Here is a 25,239-nt window from a genome sequence, read left to right as displayed (position 1 = left end):
CTTGATCAGAGGGGAACCATGACCCAACAAATGCAAGTAGGTGGAAGACAGACGAAGGGACTGAATCAAGGTTTGAGAAAGCGAATGGTTACATGGTGTAGGAGCACACCTATCAGACTAGGAGTCTGGAGGGCAAAGCCTTACCAGGTTGGTCAACTTTTAGGTTCCTCCCTTCCTGGTTTTATGGTAGGTATGTTTTGTGTTTAGCAAACCTTACTTCCCTCAAATGAAAGGATATTTTGTTATTTGAGAAGCAGTCTTGCTTTAAGTACAGCCCAGAATGGGGTGGGCTTTTCAGTAAGAAGAAAACCCTAAGCTGCTGGCATCAGTTTAATACTGTCTTTTCTGTTAGCCAAAATGAGAAAGTTATAAACAGTTCACCTTTTTAGGGCAGACTAGCAGCAGATGCACAGCAAGCCCATGCAGACTATATAAATAAGTCAGCAAAGATGTGACACAGTGCTAAAACTATGACTAAGACCATTTGGAAGAGAAACGTTCCTGTGGAAATGCATCTGCATGATGAATGTAGTTCTGGGCACAGATTCCCCGTAAAGTTACCAAGGAAAATGTCCTCTTCTATATATGGCTAAGCCATTGCCTCTCCTAAAGCAAGCCGCCTGCCCTCCAACACACACTAGCTCGTTCCCTTTACCTCCACTGCTTAATGGCTTTTCCATCTGCTGAGTTTTGCAAAAACTCGAGTAACAATTTGCTAATTTGGATTCCATTCTGATTGTTATTTAATGCAAGCAAATCTATGCACACCCTCAGCCTCCAAACCTCCTCCTAACCACTGCAGCAGCCTGGTCACAAGAGTGCCAGATACACTCTCGTGCAAGTCACTGGTTAGTACTGTGGAGTGACCTGTTGCAGATTTTTCTGTTAAGGGAATAAACCAAAACAAGTAACGCCTAACTACACTAGACAGCCAAAGGAAGCCTTTGGAAACCGCTGGTGGAGCTCGAACTAAACCCTGTGTCAGTATTCAACCACAGATGGAGAGAACAGAAAAGAACCTATTGTTACAAGAAATAAATGAAATTTTTTGTGCAACATTTACGTATTTTCTATTATACTTGTTCTTCCCCTTCTAATTAAATCCTTGAAAAATATCCCAGAATCCTTGAAAAAGTGATTTTCCCCCACCCTGAAAAAAGGCAACTCAAAGCTTACAAAAGGAAAGCTTGCCAAGAACTGAAATTTCTTTAACAACTATATCACCAGTTGGATCCTTTTTAAAAGGCTGCAAATGGTGTGCTGTTGAAAAACTGATTTTAAAATTATTTCTGCACATTTGTGAACCGTACTTTATTTTTGTTAAATATTTTAGGAAGACAAACATGGACATAACCTTGAATGTTTGGACTCGTTGCTTTCCAAGTTTTTCATCTAACTGTCTCTACAAACAGTAATGCTTGAGAATTTTTTCTGTACAAAACCAGCTTTGATGGAAATCTCTGGAGCGTCTAATTTGAAATGAGAGACTCATTAAGCGACAACAGGAAAAAGGAAGCATTATTTCTCCAAAGTGAGACTAATTTTGAATTTGCAAATCAAATATTTAGCACCTTTGTATTCTGCTAATCACCATGACACTTAGAAATTAAATTTACCACTCCGCAGCACTAAAGCCTTTTGCAGCTTTTAAAATTTTTTTATTAGAACAGCAATAGCATCTGTGCAGAAAATTAGTTGGGCAAATGGGATTAAGGAAAAGGGTAAGAGTTATGGAAACATTAATTCCTCTGAAATGAAGTATCAATGGCTATGCTCATCTCCTCTCACCACTATTCGGCTCAGCATTCCACCCCACCAGACACGGGCCACAGTTTATACTGACATTAAGCAGCAAGCCGTTAGGCCACTGCAGTAACGTTGCCTACTGTTCCACGTGGCTGAGCAGCTCCTCATCTGACCCAGTAACTCTGGCATCCACCAAGCCAATGCCAAGCAAAGGAAAACACCACAAGGCATCTATCTGCCTCTACTGCGTGCTGAAGTGTGCCTTGCTGCAAAGCTTTCTATTGAAATACCTAACCATGCTTCAGAACACAGGGGAGACGTTTAAATATCCAGTGAGAGTTGAGTTGTTGTGCAGAAGCCACCTTTCTGAGGCACTAACCAGACAGCCTACCGATTTGTATCCCCACACACCACTCTAATCACACTTATAAACCTAGAAATAAATAAGCAATTAACTTTTGGACTAGTGTCCATGCTTCCTGCAGACTGACACCTCTTTACATCAGCTGTGTTTTCACAGGTTTAAAGCTTGATTCAGAAATGCTATATGGAATTGATCCCTCCTAGAGCTGAGATTATGTTTACAGCCAGTTTCATCTAGTGTAAGGATGGAAAGCCACTTAAAGAGAGCTGTCCTAACCTCCTTGTTGATTATTCATCGTCATTAATCAACCTCCTGGTTGATTATTCTTACTGCTTTCCTTTCTTACCAGTGCTAGCATTACTGCAGTCACTGAGGAGCGCTGGAACAAGGAAGAGATCTGTCTGAAACACTAATCTAACAAAGAAAGCAGCTACTTTCAGCCATGTGGGTACAGAAATGCTTGTCCTGGCATGGTGGAGGTAGTGAGATGGGGAGGGAGAAAAAGAGAACTAGTTAAAAAAAAAGCAAAGGATACTGCTTCTCTGCTATAGTCCAAGGCTGTATGCTGGACTACACTGGTCACACAGTCAGCCCCCACCCCCAGTCATCAAGGCTTGGCTTATAAAAAGAGCAGGAAGAGACATGTTTCTAAAATAAGCAGAATTAGTCTCTGGAGATGCCTGTTTCAGGATTTGATGGCTATCCTGCTAAAAAAGTTCCTTCTTCCCTCACTCCAGAAGATTTACTAGCTTTAGCTGAGGGCCACACTTTTCAGTGTGAATTTTATGGACTGGCAAGAATAATCCCACTCACTTTTTTTTTTTTTTTTTGGGGGGGGGGGGGGGGGGGGAGAAAAAGGGCACAGCTATTTTCTTACCTGGAGAAACCAAACAACCCCAGTGACATGGGACAGCTACATGGACACTACAGACCTCTAGCAACAGCCCACACCTCTGTAAGCACTCCTGCCAGCCAGAACTCCCAAACAGATATAATTCATTACAAAAACAAATTTACCCAGACATACAACAACTCTAAGCATGTCAACTTGTACAAAGATTCACTACAAAGCAGCAACTCACAATAAAAGAAAGTAGGAAAATGGTATCTTGCTGCTTTGTCTTGAGAGAAATATACTGCTCAGAAAGGCACAGGTACAGATATTAAAATTTTTCACACCAAGGAGTTTTACTTTTGATTAAAACTTCCAAGTTTGTGGTGTAGATTTTTCCAGCTAATCTTAAGTAAGTAATTTTTTGTTTGGGACCTTAGCAGCTATCTCATTTACTTAATCAACATCGATGTTACTGTAACACTGAATTACAGCTGGAATACACTCCTTGCACAGTAGATTCTAGGACCATCAGACCATGAAACTACCCGATGCATTCTTCTTCATGGAAGTGTAGATTTGGGTAAACAATGATGGTTGAAAAAGCAATAAATTTTAATCAAAGAACCAAAACCTTAACTCACCCTGCAAAACTTTGTTCCCTGGATGTGGAACAGCCATGTGATGCTGCAGTTCACAGGCAGGCCCAGCTCCTGATCTTGCATCATCAGAGATGAGCTACCGAGCATCCCCATGTAGGGGAAGTGAACTTGATGGAAAGTGTCAAGATGTGCAGTCTCAAAAGCAGGACTTCGCAGCACCTTGATCCAAACGGAAATGCTAGAATTAAGCCTGCCTTCAGCAGCCTACCTACCTACCAGCCTACCAACAGCATGGCTTATCAAGACCACGATATTCTTTCTCCCCCAGCAACTTTGCAGATGTTAACAGAGCAGGTTTTGAACTGCTTACAGTAATATGGAAAGAATCGGACATTAAGCCAGACTAATATACAAAATAAGAAATTCTTTAACACTGAAACAGCTTTTATACAAAAAATTAATCACTTCAAAACTGTTTATTCAAATTGTGTCCTGAAAAAGCTTTAAGGCATAACCATTTCAGTTACCATGACGCTAGAGGATAAAAGAATCAGCAGTATTTCACACTGGACTTAATTTCTCTCCGTCGGTTATTATCTCCAATTTAATGGAATAAAACAAGCATAGTCACCAAATGCTCATGATAAACACTTCCATAACCACTCTGTTTTAGTGGGGCATCATACATTAAAATAATACGTAATAAAGCAGTTGGGACTTAAATTTTAATTACAAAGAGGTACAGGAAACTAATTTTCTGCTTAGGATCAGGAGACCAGCTCCTCCAGTATGGTTATCTGAGGTTACCTGCCACAATTAGTGTATGACACTGGTTAGTTCAGATCATCCCTGCAGGGTTGGGAGTCCAAAAACAGATGAGAACACACATTTCTGCGTGCTAGAACCACAGGGAAACATATCACAATTCTGCATGGAAACTACTGTGCCCCTCTCCTATGCTTAGTAAGGCAGACAAACACACACAGTAACGCAACTGGTTTGCTAAGACTCTCAGTCAGTTACATTGCATTACTACCTGTAGTTTATTCACACTTAAGAGCTCTCAAAAATTTCTCAAAAGATTAAGTTGCTTAAAATTCACCAGAAAGGACTGGATTCAATGGGAAAAATCAATAACCATTAGGTTCTAAAATAGACTTCTATGTCTAAAACCACTGCTGAAAACACAGCACAGGTACCTGCATCACATTGCCTCTTCAGCTGAACACATGAAAATGTTCATGTGCAAGTACCATCAGGCTGAGGCCATGGCTCATGAGAACAGGTCTGGAAGGCTGTTCACAGTGTTGGCTGTGTCCCCAGAGTATGGGGTGTTTGTTAGTTTATATAGCACACAGCTGCTTCAAGACAGAACAGCTAACTTCACGAGCACTCACATGGTTTGACCATATTATTCCTTTTATACAGAATTTATTGGTATTTGTTCCTGGATTTCACAGGAGCCCTCAACTTACTGACAGTCTAGAGAGTGGAACCAAAAGAGTTAGGTATTTTCCTGAAAAGCATTTTTTGGTCTTGATTTGAACTACTGAGTGGAAACAAATCTGCCCAAGTTAGGTGGCTGGCTGCAGGCAGCAGGGTGGGGATGATGATTTTTCTTGATAGAACACGTACGTTTCCTCTATAATCGGAAAAAAAAAAGAAGTACCTATTTCAGAACAACTGCAGATGATAAAGTTTTCGATACTTGACATCTCTCCACCTTGAGAAAGATAAAACCAAGATGACACAGTAGATCCAGTTGTGATACAGTTGGCATGACAGACGGTGGTAATGGTTCCCCGATATTTTACAGCATGGAGGCATACCCAAGAAGATAACTGGGTGCCAGCCCCTCCTCAGCCTCAAAGGGTTTGAATTCACATTTCCTGGGAATGCTGTATCAGCCTACAGGATATACTAGTAAGAGCACCCACCACCTCTCTTACTAAACCAAAGCTGCTATGCAACCAAGAATGAAAGGCACGGAGACAGAAAATGGGCTGATAAAGTTCTGACTCTTGTTTAGCTAATGAAGCACTCGCTGGGAGGTAGAAGAAAGATTTAAGTGGGGTTTCTAGATCTTGGTCCCTGTAATATGTACACAGATTTTACAGCATATTGTCAATAGATAAAAGCAGAGAGTCTTGAGACCATGATTTGGAGTATGAGATTTCTTTCCTTCTCACCAAATGCCCTAACGTGTAGGAAGGCGAAAGGAAAGAGATGTATGTTCACACTCAAGACACAGAAGAGAGCCTCGACTGCTAACCTCCTGTATCACGCATGACTACTAACTAGTACACTCTGGCCAGCGCTGAAATCCCTCTCTAATTGCAGACCTGACCAATCTGAACTACATGGACTTCCCTATGGGTTTAAAGAAGTTAAAGCAAATATTTATCTTTCAACAAGCAACTAAAGGCAGCCAGGGAACTTCCGGTAAGCAAGGAGAGACCTACCAAATTTAGACTTCTGTGGAACATAGTAAATCTATTTAGGCCAGACAGATTACATTTATTTAATAGCACTGTATTTCTATACATGTTTTCATTAGCAAAATCCATCGATAATTTTACTTAATGACAAACTCCAGCAACCAGCTGCAAACCTAAATAATACTCATCACAAGCAAACCCAAGCTGTATAGTAAATGGTAAAGAATACTAGTGCTGCTAAAGCCTACTCAAATAGAAATATATTATGAAAAGATAAATTACAAAGTTACACAAGTCCAGTTTTCATGCTGATGACAGTGACTGAAAGTAAAAGAATGAGAAAAAGTGTTCAGGGACAACGTGAAGATGCTGCCGCTGATGAAAAGCCTTCACCTGTCAAGCCAGCAAACCCGAAGCACAACCTTGATCTCTTCCCGTTGTTCTAGTGCCTTTTGGAGAGCACTGTGGTGTGGCCAGAACTAACGTTGGTTAGTCAGCACCACTTTTAAGTAGGGACCTTTTTCCAGATAATATATGTACATACCACCATGCACAAGAGGTTTGGAATTTGTGACTAGACCTCCTTAGTACTACCATACCACCAATAATTGTTAATTTAAGAACACTTTGCTGATTAACCGTCCTTGTCTCTAACTTGGTCCTAACACAGACAAAGAGACTGAGTATGATGCTCTCTTGACCTTTTGAATCATAATTTGAAGCCAAGACTCCACAGTTTAGGAGTTGCTTTGGAAAGCCTCTTGATGCTTGAAAGGCAAGTAGTACTTCAACACAGCTCATGTGAATAACCTGTGGATGATCACCACATACAGGAAACTATTTATGAACCAAGTGAGGTGCTCTTTCTCATGAGAATATTATTTTTTCTGCATGGGTTTATTTAGATATTTTTACCAGGCAATTATCCACAGACTGCAATTTATAAGGTAAGATCTGACAACTGTATTTTGGAGACCTAGACCAACAAACAGGTATGTTGCACTTAATGCTTAACCTCAAATTAGGAGAGAAATACAAGTCTTCATATTCTCAAGCAGAGCAGGCAGAGGCCTGCGGCTACATCTAATTAAAACACCAGAAATATGCTTTCACTGTTTACCTATGGCTTATACCTGGTGTCAGCTAAAAGATTTGCATCTTTTTCTGAAAAGCCAGTTTATAACTACTTCTTTCTATTCTACACCCCTCAAACTATTGTGCTTACTAAAGTACGGAATAAAAGAGCATAACACCCCACCGCCACACACCTGCTCTCCTCTCTTCTGCTAAAAAAATCCCACATCGGCACATCCTGCAGACAAAGCTGGGATTCCTACAAGGACATTGTGAATCTCCTCGAATTTTAACCAAGGACAAAATAATAAAACCTATTCATATGCTGCTTATTCCAGCATGCAAGCACACCACAAAGCACCTCTCTGAGGCTAAACAACTAACACACCAAGCCCACGGGTACTGATACTGTGGTTGAAACTTATTTTCTGTATCTGCAGCAGCTTCTATACATGTGCACCTTGAAAGCCTCCTTTTTAAGGATAAATATATAATGAAGAGATGTAAGCGTTAATAACCAAAACACCTATTCCCCGCCCTTAAAACTGTCACTGTCAAAAATATCCGTTTTCTGTACTCTTGCCAACTGAAGTTTTCAGTAGTTCAAGTCCATCACAGCCTTAATGACAAAGCACATTGTCTCCACGAATTTGTAAGAATTCTCACTGTACCCAATCTCATTGTTGTCAGTAGGCATTTTCCACAACAAATATTTCAGGGCTTTCATTATTACAAGCACCTCTTTACACAACTGTGATTGTAACAGAGGGAGGAAAAAAAAAAAAATCTCGTTTCATCACTTTTCAAATGCTTTCAGACCCATCAGTCATTTTTGCCATAATAATTTAAATTCTCCTCTTGCTTAAATGCAACACCATTTTTTTTTTGTTGGGGAGAGTGTGAACTGAGTATTTAGCTTGTTTACATAGGTCTTGCTAGTCTACAAGACTTCTTAGCTAAGTCTAGCATTTCCATCTCAGAAGGATTACAATTAGGAATGACACATAATGATTTAAGCCATTCTAGTAGAAAAACACAGGTGTCTGTTCCTTGTGGTAGTATTAAATTCCCCACACACACTGCACCACTTACTATTCCCATGAAGAGGCTATTTAATTTTGTGCAACTCAAACCTCACATTCATCCACACAGGGGGAAACGAAAAGTTTAGTTAAACATATAAATATAGCTCCTACACAGCTAACTGATGCTTCTGAGGTTGTACTGCCTTAGTAACATCCACTACTGTCAAAATGTCTGGCTCAACTTACTTTAATCCAAGCTTTTCTTTTAAAGGAAAAGCAGAACAGAGGTATGCACATTCTTAAGTAAAAAGCTAGAGAATTGCAGTTAATACACTGTCTCTCTCATCTATTTCTGCAAGACAAAACAGTTGCAAACATCTCGCTGGCTATTGCTGCAGGTACTGCAGGAAGCCAGAAGCTGGCACACCACAAAGGGCAAACTCAGCGGAAACTCCCTCGTTACATGGCAGTGTTCACCCACCAGCAGCTATCATTAACACTCAGGGTACAGTTTCAGCAACCAAAACCAAGATGAAAGCTAACTGCTGCCAAAAGGAACAGCAGTGCTACAGCATCCTCACCTCCAAAAAAGCAACCTCAGCCCCTGCGCTCCCACTCATGGACCTCTGCCCACCACCATGCCAAGCCAGCTCCACTTGCTGGGCTGGCAGAGCCATATCTTGATTCATCCCTTTCCCCTCCACATTGAAACCGCTTTCTGTAAGCTTCAGTGAACTGAACCAGACCTCGACATGGACAGAGGAGTGCTGAGGAAACAACTTTTACCAAGCAGCACATAGCTGTCAGACCGATGGCCCTCCGAAATGACACCGTGCTCTTTTGACTGCTGCTAAACCAGCCTAAATCCTGGCTGTCACGGGCCCACCTTCCTTCTCTGCTGTCCTTGGGTGAGTTGGTTCGGCAGCAGTTAGCTTTCATCTTGGTTTTGGGTGAATGCTCTGTAACACAGCCAGCCAGTCAGTTTGGGGAGCTATTCTGATTTTATTTTTTCCAGTAGGTTATTGTAATAAATTAGTTGGCCAAAAAAATTAAGACAAGCAAAGAACAAAACACTGAAGGGTTTTTTTGCCTTTTTTGTTTGTTGTTGATTTTGGGGCTCTTTTCGTTTTGGTGCTTTGGGTGGGCTGTTTTTTTTTTAATTTTAATTCACTATTTAAATGACAAGTACATAGAATAATGCTTACAGATAGTAACCAAATATTTAATTGCAAGTTTTTTTAAAAGATTCACTATTCTAACACAATTTAGAATAAGACTTCTACTGAAACAATTCTCATCCTCAGCGTACTTTCAACACTGCGTAAGCAGTCAGGAAAAAGAACATGCAGAAATAATAAAAAACTGGTCACCCCACAGAACTACATACAGCCTTATGAATCTCTATCTGAGATTTTTTAAAAAATATATTTAATTCTATATATATATTTAATTTTACATATGCATGTTTATTTTTAACACATATATAAACTTATCATTATTATTAATTCAATGGCAGTAATAGCTGGCTAGGTATAAGCACACAGTGAAACAAACAGTTGACTTCATTCAGATTTTAATCCTGAAGTTTGAGCATTTGCAAAAAGCTCACCAATCTCAGGGAAAAAAAAATTAATTCAACCTTAAAAGACATCTTTTTTTCTTTTTTTTTGTATTAAATAACCAACCCATCACAAAGTATTTTATGAAAACCAGTACTTGCCTAAACAGCCTGCCTATTAATACACTTCTGCTTTCCAGAGCAGGATTTTAAACCTGGAGTTCACAGACCGCTTCTAAGAGGACTGCAGAAGACAATAAAAGAGGAGGTTTCTCAAAGTAGCTGAGTAGATCTACCAGTTTGCCACTACTTAACAGAGATAGCTCAACTACTCTGGGCCCTAAAATTCCCCACCTTCTACCCTTCATCTATCTGGTGCCAATTGCGGGCGATACTTTCACCTCGTAACTGAGACAGTGGAACAAGCTGAGCAATAACTCCTTGCTGAGTTATTTCTCACTTGATCTAGATGGATTACTCAAGTCAGAAGAGCACTGAAGCATGCACTAACAGATGCTGTGAGGTCCTACAGCAGCTTATACCAACTTATCTCTGGACTACCGCAGTCCCACATTCCTCCTGCTATGACCTGCACATTTTCCTATTCCTCCCCGTCGTCTGAAGCATGTCACTAGTAACGCATGTGGTCACTCAGTTGAAATAGCAGGTCTAACTGAAAATTAATTTTTTGCCAAGCTATTTTTCAACCAGATCAGCTACTTCAGTGCCTTACTGTACAGCCTTATGACTTCCACTGCTGATGCACGGAGGATGGCAAGACTGCACAGCTACAGGCAGCAGGGACAGTTAAGACCTACACTGGTATAAATTGCCGCAGAGCCATTTATTTCCTACAAAAACAAACCACATTTTTAGTGGAATTCATGGTTCCAGGGCCACTGGAACATTTTACAAAATATGAAAACCAGGTAAATTTGAAAACCACTTGTCTGCCGCAGAGTTTTGAGTTATCACTAATGAGACCACTTTTTTTTTCTTAAACTTTCCAGAGATGTAGTATTAAAATCGCTTCCAGCTACAAGCAAATGTTAATCATATTAAATACAGACATTATTCATTTAGAAAGTGAAACTACATTGTGAATTATGCACCAAAAAGTGGCCAGTATCTGTGCAAGCTTTTTTATTACCATCTATCCACTCTCCAAATTGGGCAGATGACAGTGATGATAACGCTGGCAGCAATCTTAGACACTGTAGTTACTCTTCAATGCTAAAGTTGAATTTTGCACTGAAACTGGGGATATCGGCAGTATGGCTACGTAACATTTTAGTCTAGCCTTTGAGAAGTTATGTAAACAACATCCTTAGTGGAGAGAGGTAACAAATACACAGGAAAATAATGTTTATCACCATTTATCAATTTTATGATGCATTTTAAACAACCTATAGCTGATATGCGTAGTATGTTCTTCCAAAAAAGGAAATCTACTGTTTCCTTTTTTATGCTCAAGTCCACACCCAGGAAAAATTACACCGAAGTTCTTGAACACTAATTTCTCACACAGATTTGGATTTGCATAGAAATGACAAAAACAGCACAAAAAAATTATCTCCCATTCTTGAACTGTACAGTAAAAGTGAAGAACAAATGTCATCTCCTAAAATGTTACACTTAGAGTTGTTTTGGAAACGCATGAAGGTTACATTCACACACCTGACACAGGTTTTTAATCTATTCTGACACAAAACCAGCAAACTGACATTTCAAAAAGTCAAGCGTTGTATTTTACATAGATGGGCTACAGTACTCCTTTCAGCATTGGGACAGTCTTTACCTGGCACCAGAAAGTGAGCACATTAACATACACTAAATACAACCTTGCGAAAACACAAAACAAACCTCAGAGAAGGTAATTTTTGACTTTCTCCCATGCCCACCAAACCAAATTCCACGAGAGAACATCAGTCTCATATGAACAAGTCTCAGCCAGAACATGCTGGCAGCAACTAATCAACCTTGCTCACCCTAGTCAATCTTGTGGATGATGCCAGCAAAGATTTTCTTATTTCTCCTTTTTGTTGTCAGAAGAGGGAGCATTTCACTTGCTGACTGGACAAGCACAAAGTCTTCAGCCACTCCACTATCAAAGATGCGGCAATAATACGAGAAGTCATGCCGATGCAAAACTTAATCCCAATTTAAAGATAACCAGCTACTAAAGCATGTAATCTTTTGATCCCTGAGAGAGTGCTTTTTATTTAACATCAAAAAGATTATGTTCTTTTGTATTTATCTCCACTTCAGAAAGAGGCTTTCCCTTTAGCTGTACTCAATATGCACACAAAACCGTTTTACCTAAGATCTGGAAAACCAGACAGCTGAGGGCCTAGGCAGAGCTTGCATGTTGCCCAATTTAATACCTGAGCAACTGAATCTGCAGAGGATGCCAGCCAATCTACTAGAATGCCAGGTCCTTCAAATGACCTCCTACAGTCCCTGGTATGCTCCTGACACCCAGGTTACCCCTCAACTGACTAGGAGAGTATCCTGCGATCTTCTGCTTTATGGCAGCATACGGCCACAGATCACTCCCTGTGGGTCCTGCCGGTACAAAGACACAGCGCAGATGAGGACACATCAAACGGGTTTGTAGAGTAGCTAGCTGCACAACTCTTGGTGCCAACGCCCCAGGTTAGCACCATCTTAAGACACACAAAACTACAATTCCACCAAAGAAAATTAACAAACACTAGAATGACAGCTTATCCTCTTTTTTCCTTTGCAAAAGGGAATGGCCCTTGCATCCTTATCTCAATACTTACTCCAAGGTGAAGGCTGTGCCAAACCACACATTGCAGTCTCAGGTTTGTTTTTCAAAACCACTCGGGGACTAAGCACACATTAGTATCCAAGATACTACCTTTGACTCACAATATTACCATTTCCTAAGTGAAATACTGACTCTTTCTAAATTAATCTAATACAATTATTTTTCTTCTCTTAAATAACCACAAATCAGTCATCTTCACATGAGGGTAAGTTCAGTGTTTCAGTTCAGCCCAATGTATAATTATTGTTTTTCATTCTACCACAAGGACAAGAAAAGAAGAAAGCTCTCACTTTTTCTGGTCACCTTCCACATCAGAAGTGCCTTTATTTGCACAGCTCTAAAGGTACAAAAATTATTTGCTAAGAGCCATAAAATAAAACTAACTACATGTGAGTACTTTTATGTTGCATGTATACTACACAGAAATTTATAGTTTAATACAAGAATCCATAGAAACAACGGCTCTCCGAGGAGAAGTTAAAACTAAGCTAGGTCAAAACTAGGACTAAGTTAAGCCTAAGTGATCTTGTACCAAACACAATTCAGAAATAGATGAACTGCAAATATTATGTTGATCTTTTCTGGGGGGAACATACTGGCACTAGATATTGTATGTATTATAGTTTATGAGCATTTTAAGAAGAATCTGCACAAAAACATAGTCTTACAAATGAGACGTTTAGAGAAAATAACTACAAACAAAAAACTAATGTTTTGTTGGCAGACCATGAGAACCGATTAATTTATCAAAGATATGAAATATGTTTTTCTGTGAAAGAAAACAATGAAAAGGATGGTAAGAATACACCAGTATCATCTTAGCTCTTACTAGCAATAACAAAGTTAAGATTCTAGCCTCAATTTTATTACTCAAAACTTCCCCCTCTAATACAAACCAAAAGAATATTGTAGTCTCATCAGGCCACTTTCCCTACCATGTACTTGGTTATGCACGAGTTTTTTACTAAATTAGTGACTTTACCATCTCTGGGAACATCTTCAATTTGTTAATGGGAGAATACGATAGCCTAGGAAGTCCACTAACCACTCTGATTAATATAAGAACAGAAAAGTAGGTGGTTATTACAAAAATACAGGATGTTTAATATAACATTCTGCTAAAGAGAACACCCTTAGTATTGAAAAAGACAACTGTACTATTTAGTGATGCACAATGAGGTGCCCAATGTCTCATTTTTCATTCACAGGAGTCAGAATTTTCATTTTCTCTGCGTGACACTCCCAATACAAGCTACTTGGCAAGCCTACACACATCTTAAATTGGGCTAGAAACTCATATAGCCTGTTATGAACACAGCTAAAGCACATGACAATTTCTTACAATTAAGCTGTATATGCTTTTTACTGGTACTTACACTACTAATCCACATGGTGGGAGAGAAGAACATTTAGAGAAAGGTCTTGCCATAAATTTGTCCTGACTTACAGTTTTAACAGTTTAGGTTGCTGGGCCATGCCTACGCAGGGCAAATTGGGGGAAAAAAAAAAAAAAGACAAAGTAGAATTTGTCTTCCCATTTGTGGGTAAACACAAAAATGACTTTGTAGGCCACCCAAGAAACTCCATAACCACAACAAGTGACAGATCCTGGTCAATACTGTGGATCACTGCAGTTACTGCACGGCAAGTAATATCACCCTTGTCAGAAAGCTGGCAACAGAATACAGAGCAAAGCGACACAGAGCGAGGAGGAACTACACAGAAAAAAGGAGATGGTATCGGCCACCGTAAATGACATTTGCAGCTTTAGAACTAACAAACAAGTTTCAATTTTTTGACACAAAAGGAGCCTTAAATCAAATTGAGATATTGCCAGTGTCTGTCCAGGAGACAGAGCCACAGAATTTGTTAATCAGTCCGTGATTCTGTGACACTCCCTCTTGAAAAACAAACAAACATCCTCTTCAGAAACAACAGCTAACTCTCCCCTACACCAAAAACTCACTTTCCTGTAAAGCTTTGAGACGCACGCGTTTGTATAAAAAACACTCATGCACACACACACCAGAGCAGAAGCTTGAAAAAATCTCAAGTCACCTAACCAGCAACGTTACAAATTCTACTGAGAATGCTACTACTAGTGAGTGCCTTCAAAGCAAGGCGAGCAGAGCAAGTGGGAACAATCTGTAGCATCAGCAATATAAAGACAGATGGGAGATGAGAGGTAGGAAAACATGGACTTAACTCCAAGTTTGCTGCTGCTGGGAGACAGGAAATTTTATACTCAGCACAGAATGTAGCAGATGACTTAAAAATCTAGTCATAGGGGAATAGTACACATGCTGGCAAGTACTTTTTAATGACACTTCCAAAATAAATCTAACTACATATTGCCTTAATTACATTTTAAAAAATTATTTAATTTATGTAATTGCTTTATGAGCTCTACCAACAGACCCCGAGAAGCTTAAAAGAAAAATAAAAAGGCGCTCCCAACAAGGATTCCCTCTCAGAAGGCTGACTGCAGCTCCTAAGAATTAAAACGATGCCAAGGGGATTGGCCATCCTAAAAAAAAAAAGTTGGAAAAAATAAATCACTAAGTTCTAGCAAAGCAAACGAGGGCAGAATAGGCTCTGCTACTGCCAAACCTAGATCCTCTCTGTTCTGGATCTGTCTAACCAGTATCTCTTCCAAGTGCCATGTGAAGAGGCATGAGCAACTAATCTTAAAGCTAGCTAGCTTGCCACAGTTCACACTGATCAGGAAAATGCTTGCCTGTTTAAACTTCAGTTTTGCAATGTCTCACTGATCACAATAGTCTCTCTCACATGGAGGGGGTACAAAATGTCTTTTGAAAAGAGAGTGGAAGAAGAGGAGGCCGGGTATACCAATTGCCAGCAAAGCTTCATCCAGCCTCTAACCTTTCCCCGCAAAACCCACTCCCCACACCATGCGGTGGGTGCAACTAACAGAACAGAAGGTATCGCAGCTCACACATCCACTCCCTACATGCACTGGTGACATGAGTGAAGGCATCACCAGCAGGTCTGCACTGAAGAAGCCCAGGCCCCTGGGCAGGAGAGGAACAGCAGGGACTCTGCCAGTCTATCCACTGGAAGGAAAGGGAGCAGGGGTGCAGCCTGTTCCAGAACTACACTTTGACAATAGCTTACAAAAGGGTCCCATCAGGAGGAGGCACTTCAACAGCCTTTTTAACAGCAGTCCTGCCGCAATCACAGTCAGAACCGTTTCTGAAGGCCGTGTTACCAAGAGCCACGGAAAGCTAGGAAGGCTGTAGCAGGCTCATCAGAGGGCTGGAAGAACCACGAGCTAAGTGTGCATCACATCACATCACTCAACTAAATCAAGACTGGGTGGAAAGGTAGGCATGACAACTATTTACAAACAACTACAGAGTGTTCATACCAGTGGCAGCAAGGGAATTATATTCAGGGCAATGAAGAACATAACATGTGCCCAGCCCGTGTTTGCATTGCTCTCCCCGAGTTTGCCTTTCTACTACCCGAGTTATCTACTTCCTAACCCACTCACTACAGCAAAAGAGCTCTTTTCAAAATTCCATGACAGCAGAGCTACCTTAAGAAAGGTATAGGGAGGATGGTTAAGAGCAGAGAAGTGAAATAATGAATCAGGAAGAAAGAACAGCAGGAAAAGTTTCCAGACAGTTTGTTTTCAGCTGTGGGAATCACTTCCCAAAGGAAGTGGTAGAGAATTAGCCACTTGAGTCACTCAAAACTCAAGACAAAACACTAAAATTCTGCACTCACATCAGAAATTCATGCATATTCTAAAAAAACTCGCTTCCCTCCAAATCAGTCCTTCACAAGGGTGGGCATAACTCGGAACATGATGCAGATTGGATGACTGCATGTACAGAGCGGAATGAGCTCCCTGGCTGCACACACAAAGAACAACAGATTTTTAACTGCTGACATTCCATTTTGAAATAAGTCTGGTTCAGTTATCACATGGCTGGCAAACATACAGCACTTACCAGCTCCAACTTTGATTAAGGTAAGGTTTCATTCTGCATGCCTGTCAGGTTTGCACCTTTCAGATGAAACATCTTTGAAAAGGACAAAAGTTGAAGGTGTTCATGTCCTCAACTTGCCTTGTCTTGCCTACCTATTGCCAATGGCTCACTATTTTTGCAACCCTTATAAATATAGCCTTAGGCAAGCTTGCTAAATGCTATTTAATCATTTGCCAGAGGCAAGTAATATTTTTTGTGACAGGAGAATGAATCATCAGTTTCATCACTGGGATGGATACGGACCATGAATGCCTTCACTGCTCTTAGTCTTGTTAATTTAGTGTAATTTACATCCTTCTAGAGTACAATACTGCTTTAAAACAAACAAAAAGCACTGCTACCAAGTCATCTCATTTCATAATTGAGGACTGATTTTTCTTGCCCTACCACCATCACCCACCGAATGATTAATGTGCCATGAGTAGATTATCTAAATCCGTTTTCACACACGTAAAGTCCCCGCTCCGTTTGAACACTAAGCACCCACGCAGCATTAGCCATGAGCGCTTCCCCTAATCCGAATAGAGACAATCCTTGCTCCTAAAGTTTTGTGTGTCTTGGCATGAGCAGGACTGTGGCGCTAACGGCAAATCTACCAGAAAAATCAACGTCTTCACCCAACAGGTATGTGCACGTGCTTTGACCTGGATGGACTGTTGTATTATACCAAAGACAAACACAGAAGGAACCAAGAACACTGTTAACTTTTTTTCATAAAGAAATATAGTCACAAGGACTACCTGATGATTCTAACAGGCAGTCAGACGCTTATTCTTTAAGATAAAGGCATCTGACATGGACTAAGCGGTGAGTCAGAGAAGAGTTTCCTATCACTTCATGTTTCCTCCCAGCCATGGGTATAGGGTCAAACATTGCACTCTTGTTGCTGGAAGTTATTTCAGAAATCTCCAGGTGAAACAGATCACATACAGAGGCCTCGCATTCCGGCTTCCACCCCGACACGAGCTTATAACAGGCTATAAAGGCTCGAAGCCAGCTTAGAGCAGAAAACGCACAAATTTGAACGCATCGAGCAGTCAAAACGCTGCACTACGACCACGCCGTCATTCAAACAGTGCACATACCCCGCTCTTCATGGTCACTTTTAGCAGACGTGAGCAGGGCAGTAATCTAGATATTCACCCGCCTGCACTGCTTCGCTCCTCGCGATCCCATTCCGGCAACTCGCTTCTCCTCAGCGCCCGCTTCCCGCGGAAGGCAAGCCCTCCCCCTGCGGCTCTGCCGCCGCGGACCGGGCGCCGGGGGTGGGGGAAGCCGCCCGCCCTCCCACGCACTCCCGGGGAAGCCGCCGAAACTTCACCTATCCCAGCGCTGCCCCTGCCCCGGGCAACCCCGGCGGGGGGCCGCGGAGGGCACAGGGCGGCTCCGAGCAGGGCTCCGAGCAGGGCACCGCTACGGGCTCCCACCTCCGTCCGGAGGGAAGGGTCGGGGCGGGCCAGGCCCTGGGCGGACAAAGGCCTGGCTGGCCCCCACAGGCACGGGAGGACCGAGGCCATCGTCCCGCCGCCGCCCCGGGAAGCCGCAGGCCAGGCCCGACACCTTCCCGCCCGCCCCGCCGGGAGGGGCACACCGCCGGGGCAGGCGCGACGGAAGGCGAGGCGGCCCCTCCGCCGCCCGGGACGGGCGTTGAGAGACCCGCGCCCCGGGGCGGCGGCAACGGCTCCCGGGTGCTCCCCGCCCTCTGCCCCGCACCACCCGCCGGAGCCCGCCCGGTCACCAGCGGACGCGCCCGAGGCGAGGCGAGGCGCCGCGCTGCCGGGCGGGCACCGCTCAGCCCACTCCCGACCGGTTCCAACCCCCGCCCCGTCCTCCCGCTACCTCGGCCATGGCCGCGGCGCTGCTGGCTCCTGGCAGGGGGCGCGCTCCGGCCGGCCCGCCCGACTGACTGAAGCTGCCCCTCTGCCCCGGCAGCGGGCTGGGCTGGGCAGGGCTGGGCTGGGCTGGCCTAGCCTAGGCGCGGCACGGCGCGGCGGGACGCCCGGCCTCGCTCCTCACTCCCCGTCCGGCTGCCCGCCGCCGCCTCCAAGCTGCTGGGGGGAGCCCGCCGCGGCGGGGGAGGGGAGGGGAAGGTCCACGCTCGGCCGCGCTTCCCCGCCCCGGAAACACATTCCTCCCCGCTGCCGTCAGGGCCGGGCGGGGGAGGCGCCCGCTGCCGCGGCGGGGCAGGGAAGGAGGGAAGAGCGCTCACTACCAGTCCCTCGCCTCCCTTTCTGGCGGCCGGCAGTGCCTTATTTGGTGGGGTTTCATTAGCGCCCCGGCTGGCGGTCCCCCCCCGCTCCGCGGTCCCCGCGGGACGGGCAGCGGGGACGGGGCTGCCCTACTGCTCCTTCCCCTCGGCGCTCCGGCGTCAGAGGGCTGCTCGACCCCAGCGCTTCTTCAGGGCTGCGCAGCCCTGTGCTCCCGTCGCGGAGTTCTCCCGGCCCGGCCCGGCGGTGCCCGCGGCGCCGGAACACGCGTGGGGGCAGCAGGGTGGCGGGGGAAAGGAAGGGGGACCCCCCGTCCCACTTGGTCGCAAAGGTTTCCCAAAGCAGTGAAAGTCAACAAGCGATCGCTGAGCTTGGCCTGACGCTGGAAAGCGGGGCTCCCCGCGTCCCTCGGCCGGAGCCTGCTTGTCTTCGCACGTGCCCTTGGTGTTTTGAAGTGCTCCTTAAAGTAGGTTCTTGGAGGATCTACTGATTAAAAAACGAAAAAAGTGGCATTTAACACTTTTTTGGAGTTCCGGAGCGATAGGAAACAAGCTGTGGACTCGCAGCTCGCAGTTGTAAGAGCTGTGCCTTCACGTGTGGCCACTGGAGCTGGTGTCAGTTCCTCGGTGGGATTAGCAAAACGAGCAGTGCTGCAAATTGATAATTTTTATCACTTCTCCCTTGCTTTGTTTCTAGCTGCACTTAAAAAAACAAAAAAACAAAAACCAGTGTTTCTGCCTTACTCAAGCGCAGCCTGTGGTTGAACCCCATGTTCCGTTGGGGCAGTGCAGTTGTTTAAGATGTAGTCGATTAACATAGCTGCATTAGCAGAAGCTTTTAATACTGGTACAACTATAATTGTAAAACTGCTTTAGTGGTGTTAGAAAATGAGATGGAAATGATAGACTGCTGCTCCAAGCAGCTTCATCAAAAGCAAGCGCTGGACACGTGAAGTAGAAGAGAAATAACTTTGACAATGGGAGATAAGGAAGACAGAGACCATATGTTTTAATAAAAGGTGAATTAGTATATAAATACTGTCAGGTGCAGGGAAAGAAGCTGCCATCAAACCAAAGTTTTAAAATGGTAGAAATGCATGCCATGCAAAATAAAAGCAAATGCCAGAAGGACAGTGATCTGCTAAAAATGTAAGAAATGTAAGTATTGGGGGAGAAAAATTACTTTTTGCCAAGGTATTCTTCTCTTCTTCCTTACTGCGAGGAAAAAAGCACATTTTGCCAGAATATGGAAGTGGTGAGCATAAGTCCACTATGGTGTACTGCAAATAAGTGGCGTCAAAAATGTGCCTTAGATTGCTGGGGCTATGAGGAGTAAATAAAACTGCTTAACAAACTGGTGCTTCAAGTACTACCCAATGCTCAGCTCAGATGTTTGTCTGTCAAGTTGCCAGTGGCTGGCTGTCCTGGGTGATAGGAAATTGGCAGGAAAAAAATTCTGCCAAACAGCTGAAAAAAAATCACTGAATTATTTGGCTGCTTTCTGGACTCCTTTGGAGAATACAGATGCATATGAACACCATTTGTTATTTTCCAGCACTTCTGAAGTGCTAAAGATGTCAGAAAACAGTGCTGGAGACGTCTGAGCCAGCATGCACAATTGCAGATGATACAAAAATGTTTAATGTAGCATCTCCATACTGTGGTATATGTGACATCTGGGAGAATGAGTGAATATTTTTGCATGGAAAAGCTCAAGAAAAGACAGGTTTTCATGGCTTGAGTGGGCAGCTAGGAAGTGTGTGGGTCACTGTGAGGCTTGGGTACTCTTTCTGGGAATTCACGTCCTTCCATCTTACAGAAAATAGGTGAGAAAATGTGACATGGAGATAGGAGTGTGAATGTTACGTGATATATATATATGTACACTGCTTTGTTGGATACTGCTGGATTTGCTGGTGGGTTCGCTATTGCTTTTTTCTGTGATTTTGAGAGATGGTGGTTCTTTGTTATAGTATTTAGATGTAAGTTTTCAACTCTTCCTTCTCCAAGTACTTGCGTGTGTCAAACCCATATAGTAATTGGAAAATATCAGAATTCTAATACTTTGCTTAGTTTAACTTAGTTTTATTTAATTAGCTTAATTACATTGAATTAATATACCATTTTTCCTAATTTTTTAATATGTATTTAATACTCGGGTTATATTTAGAAGACAGTAAGGACTGCCATTTGGAATTGATGCCTTTTGTGTGTGTAACATGTTCATTTTGTGTGAACAATGTAAGAAGTAAATTTCTGTGCTGTAGAATATACTGTCGCAGGACATCTGGCAAAAGTGATGCCTACAGATACTCTCAGGAATAGTAAAATACTTTGTTTTATGATTCTTTGCATATCATATTATTAAAAAATTCAGACAAGTAATCAGAAAAATATTTTAGTATTTTAGTTCTTGCTTTCAAAGTACTTACAGTATATTTGGCAAATTATATTACTTAGTGGGTGCAGCTGATTTAATTACATGGCATTATCTTTTATACCTACTAGAGTTTTGCTTTACAAGCCCGTCGAAGAATACATTTTCATTCTGTCTAACTATCTTTTAATCTAAGCCATTGGGAAAAGAGGGCCCCAGTATCATGGAAGAAAAGTGGTTGGTCAGTGGAGCAGCAGCACTGTGTAGGTCACAGTCTGAGAATCTTTGGCCTATTGTCAGTGAGTCATTTCATATATATATATATATATGACATAAATATATACTATCAGCATAACCAGGTTGTGTTGTGGAGGAATCAATCTGTAGCTACAGCTTGCCTTGCAGATACAGGTTTTATTATAATTTTTACAGCATCACCCAGGAATCCCAAACCAGGTTTGGGTGTGTGCGGTGCTCCATGTGTCAGGAGGCCAGCTGTATAAATGGGGGCTGCTCAGCTGCGGCTCGAGGGCTGGTGGTGACCGTCCCCTCTCCAGGCAGCCGCACGCAATATCTCTCAGTACCGGGCTGGTAACCGGGCTGGTGAGCAGTCACTTGCCTGCCTCAGGGACCACTGTGTCCTGGAAAGCAGGAGCTGGTTGGTAGGAGAAGCTGCAGCAGCTCCTACCCAGTTATCAGGGTATTTCCTTGGCTGCAGTTTCCCAGTGGTGCATGTTGCTGCCAAGCCACTGAGCTCTGAGTTACTAAAGCTGACACAGCCGGGAGGCTGTCACCCTGTTCCCCACCGTCTCCTACTTCACTACTGAAGCTTGCAAAGGGTTTAAAGGGAGATACTTTGCAACTGAGGCCAGTGAGGGGTGCCATGGTTTGCACATTAGCCCCCGAATGCCTCCCATCAGGGCATCCCACTGGGCAATTTCATAATCTCATCACTCACTAACAATTCTCCCCTTTACTTCTTCATGCTGTACTAGATATCTCACCCACCGCTGCTTCAGGGAGTGTTAATTTATCTGTACTGCTTCTCTTTCCCAACATACTTTGTTACTGAGAGCAGAATACTTTATTTCTCTTTCTGCCCCTCTTCTCCCCCTCCCTCTTCAGAATGCTCCTATCCTACCTGAGATAATTTTTCTTTCCAAACTAAAGAAAACCAAATCATAAACCTGGGGTGAAAAATTATAGTCTAAATACAAAAGACAGGTAAAGGGTGGGAGCAAAATCAGAAAGCCATTTTCCCAAGGATAGCAATGGAGCAAGAAATGGAAAGCAGGTCTCCAGGGATCACACCATGCTGTGGCCACCTGGACTGTGCTGGCTGCGGGAGCACCGGGTTTTCCTGGCCTGGCCTTGGAGCAGAGCAGCAGCAGCTCCTGCCACTGTTTTATTCCAGCGGCGTCTGTGCAGTCATCGAGGCACACAGCGAGCGTGAAGGCCTTGCTGGCAGCTTGTCAGCACTGGGCTATGCCTCCCAGGGTAGAGGATGAAGATGGTAGACATGGACACAAGATTAATACAGAAAGTATTATTAGAAGATAGGCTCACTCACTACCGGAAGTGGTGGTACTAAATGGTTGTGGTAATTGCTTTCAGTAACAGTCTCTATTTGTCTCCTGTTCTCATGAACAATAAAGAATACTTCTCTGGAGACAGGCAGTGAGCAAACGTGGCAGCTTGTCAGCCACGTAGAATATGCCCATTACATGGAGCGGTATGTTTTCACTTGGAGCGAGGTTCTCCTGCCCCACACAAGGGCTGGAGCGAAGTGAGTCACAGATACCCATCCATTTAGGTATTTATGTGACCGATCTATATACAGATATTCCACCTGTCTGGCTGGAAGATTGCAGTAGATTGTAGTCTGTGGGTAAATGTTTGCTCTCCAAGGTTGTCTACCTGCAAGACACTGCATGACCTGCCGGGCTTGCCTCCTGTTCACGGGAGCAACGTTTGGCACTTAGCTGCAATCAGCCTGATACATTAACACCTGGTTTATGATCAACGCTTAGATGTCTACTTTGTTCAGTCAGCAGTCTTCTGTCTAGCAAGAGCCTAAAAAGATCAGAGTCCACCAAGCCCTTCCTTCAGCTCAGCAGTGTGTTTAAAAAGCAACTTGGCCCCTTTTGGCTGCCAGGCAAGGAGACAGGTGAGGTCAGCCAGAGCACATGGCCCTTCTGGTGGGACTGGCCATGCCATCCATTGCAGAAGCACAGAGCAGGCCCTTAGGGTGGAGGGGCTGAAGGGCAGCTTGCATTACAGCTGCACTGTGGCTTGTGATCCTTCTGTCTTCCTCTGACTCTTTTTCTGCAGTTACTTCCCTGTGAAGCTGCTTTCTCCTCTTTTTGTGTGTACAGTTGGATGAGCTAAGCTGTTGCTGTTACAGTTCCATGTTTTCCCTGCTTCCATTAGCCTACACATTCTTTCTTGTTTGTCACATGGATGTATTTCTTCCAAAGCTGTTTTGTGGGACTCCTATGTCATTGTGAAAATCACTTGTTTTATGCAGAAGTTCTAGGAGGTGTTTTGACTCTCAGTAAGCAAGACAGGAATCCTTTTTCATCCTTAGGCATGAAGCACAGGTTCCTCCTGTGTTCCAAAGTAAGGAAGTGGGCAGGAGTTAAGTGATGAGAATAAAGTCTTTGAGGTTTATGTTCAAAGGAAACACTTAGGAGCATGATAACACGGAACAGAGGACTTCTGCACCAGCTCCTCATGTTGCCTGAACTAAAGCATGTTTTCTAGAGAACTTGATTTAAAAACTTCAGGCGTGAAGATATTTTATTGTTTAATTACCCAAGAAAAGTTGCCTATGGGAAATGAGAAATATCCCCAAAGGATGATAATTCTGAATGTACAATAACTTTCTGAGATTCAGCAGTTAGTTAATTCTTACCATGTGCTGCTTTTATTCTGTGAGGCTCTGAGATCACGTGCCTACATATTCCATTCCCTCCTCCTCAGGGGATTCCCACTGCTTAGACAAGCAGCTCATGCTCATTTGGGAAAAAGATGAATTGCACTGCCCCCAAAGAAGTATGCAAGGAGGGTTGTGAGAGCTTTCTTTTGCAGCTCTTCTGCCTCAATTTTGCCATGAGGGACATGCTGCAACATTTAAGTTCAATGCAGTTGTTAATTCTGCATGAAATTACTGAAATTTAGACTTTTGTAGAGGAGAGGGGAGATTGGAATGAGAGAGGATGATTTTGATATCATCTGCTGCAGAAAAAGTAGGAGAGGGAAACAACCTACTAGTAGTGAGAGCCTTTGTGCCGTGAAAGCAGGAGTATGGACAGATTTTATGTTCATTGGAATATAGGGGAAAGAGGAGCTATGTGGAAAACAGCAGATTAAGCAAGACTAGAAGGCAAAAACCAGACAAATAAAGACTGAAGGAAATAAATAGAAATGGTACCTCTGGGAAAGGATCTCTGGGCAAACAAAATCTCCATGGTATAAGGTGATTGGCTGTTCTAATAGAAAACAATGGCAAAAAAGGCAGAACATAATATTTCTATAATATTATTTCTGGTGAGCAGAAGAGTCTTATATTGAGATTGTTTTGAAAGCTCCATTTCCCCAGTTCCAAACCCCTCCCCATTCCTACGCACCTGGACATTTTCTCATGATTGTGTTTCTTGAAATCATTGCTTTCACTGACTCTTCCCCCCCCCCACCAAGACTCATATCTAAACCACTTTGGCAGTAATGATGTTTGGATGAAGATGCCAGTGATTTACAGCTAAAATCTCTCGCTTGCGCACTCTCAACAATCCCCATATATTGTCCTCCTTCTAGCACAAGTGTCATAAATTTTCTTATTCTTAAGAGGTTACATCTGGACATTAATAGCAGTTTTGCTTGAGTATTGATTTATCCCACTACCTTGTCATCTAAGCAGATGCTAATACAAAGCAATTATGATTTTCTGTTCTGCTATTCACCCAGCTTTTCTTCCCTTCTTTATGACTCTGCCAGCAGTGGCAGTATTTTGCAACAGTAAACTGTATAACTCACAGGACTCATCAAGAGAAGAATTCAGTTTCTCAGTCTGCAGGTGCAGGCTCTGAAATGAAATGCATCATTAATTAAATCCTAGGTGTGAAACTACAGTAAGAAGTATTGTAGTTCGCTAGTATCCTTGGCAGTAGGATATTCTGGCCACAGCTGACGTTGTAACTGTTACAAA

At 43.1% G+C, this 25,239-nt stretch overlaps 1 protein-coding gene across 1 annotated transcript in view; it reads right to left on the bottom strand.

Annotated features, from left to right (window-relative positions):
* ITGB1 (integrin subunit beta 1) overlaps positions 1-18,568 on the bottom strand; it is a 44,621-nt gene extending 26,053 nt beyond the window's left edge. Inside the window, exon 1 of the mRNA XM_075082492.1 lies at positions 18,289-18,568. Within this exon, the coding sequence (XP_074938593.1) occupies positions 18,289-18,297 (9 nt within the window). The 5' untranslated portion in view covers positions 18,298-18,568. The remainder of the gene's footprint in view (positions 1-18,288) is intronic.
* Positions 18,569-25,239: the final 6,671 nt, after the last annotated feature.

Source organism: Phalacrocorax aristotelis, chromosome 2 (genome assembly GCF_949628215.1).
Source record: "Phalacrocorax aristotelis chromosome 2, bGulAri2.1, whole genome shotgun sequence".
Taxonomy (NCBI): Eukaryota; Metazoa; Chordata; class Aves; order Suliformes; family Phalacrocoracidae; genus Phalacrocorax; species Phalacrocorax aristotelis.
This window is presented reverse-complemented; position numbering and strand designations above follow the sequence as displayed.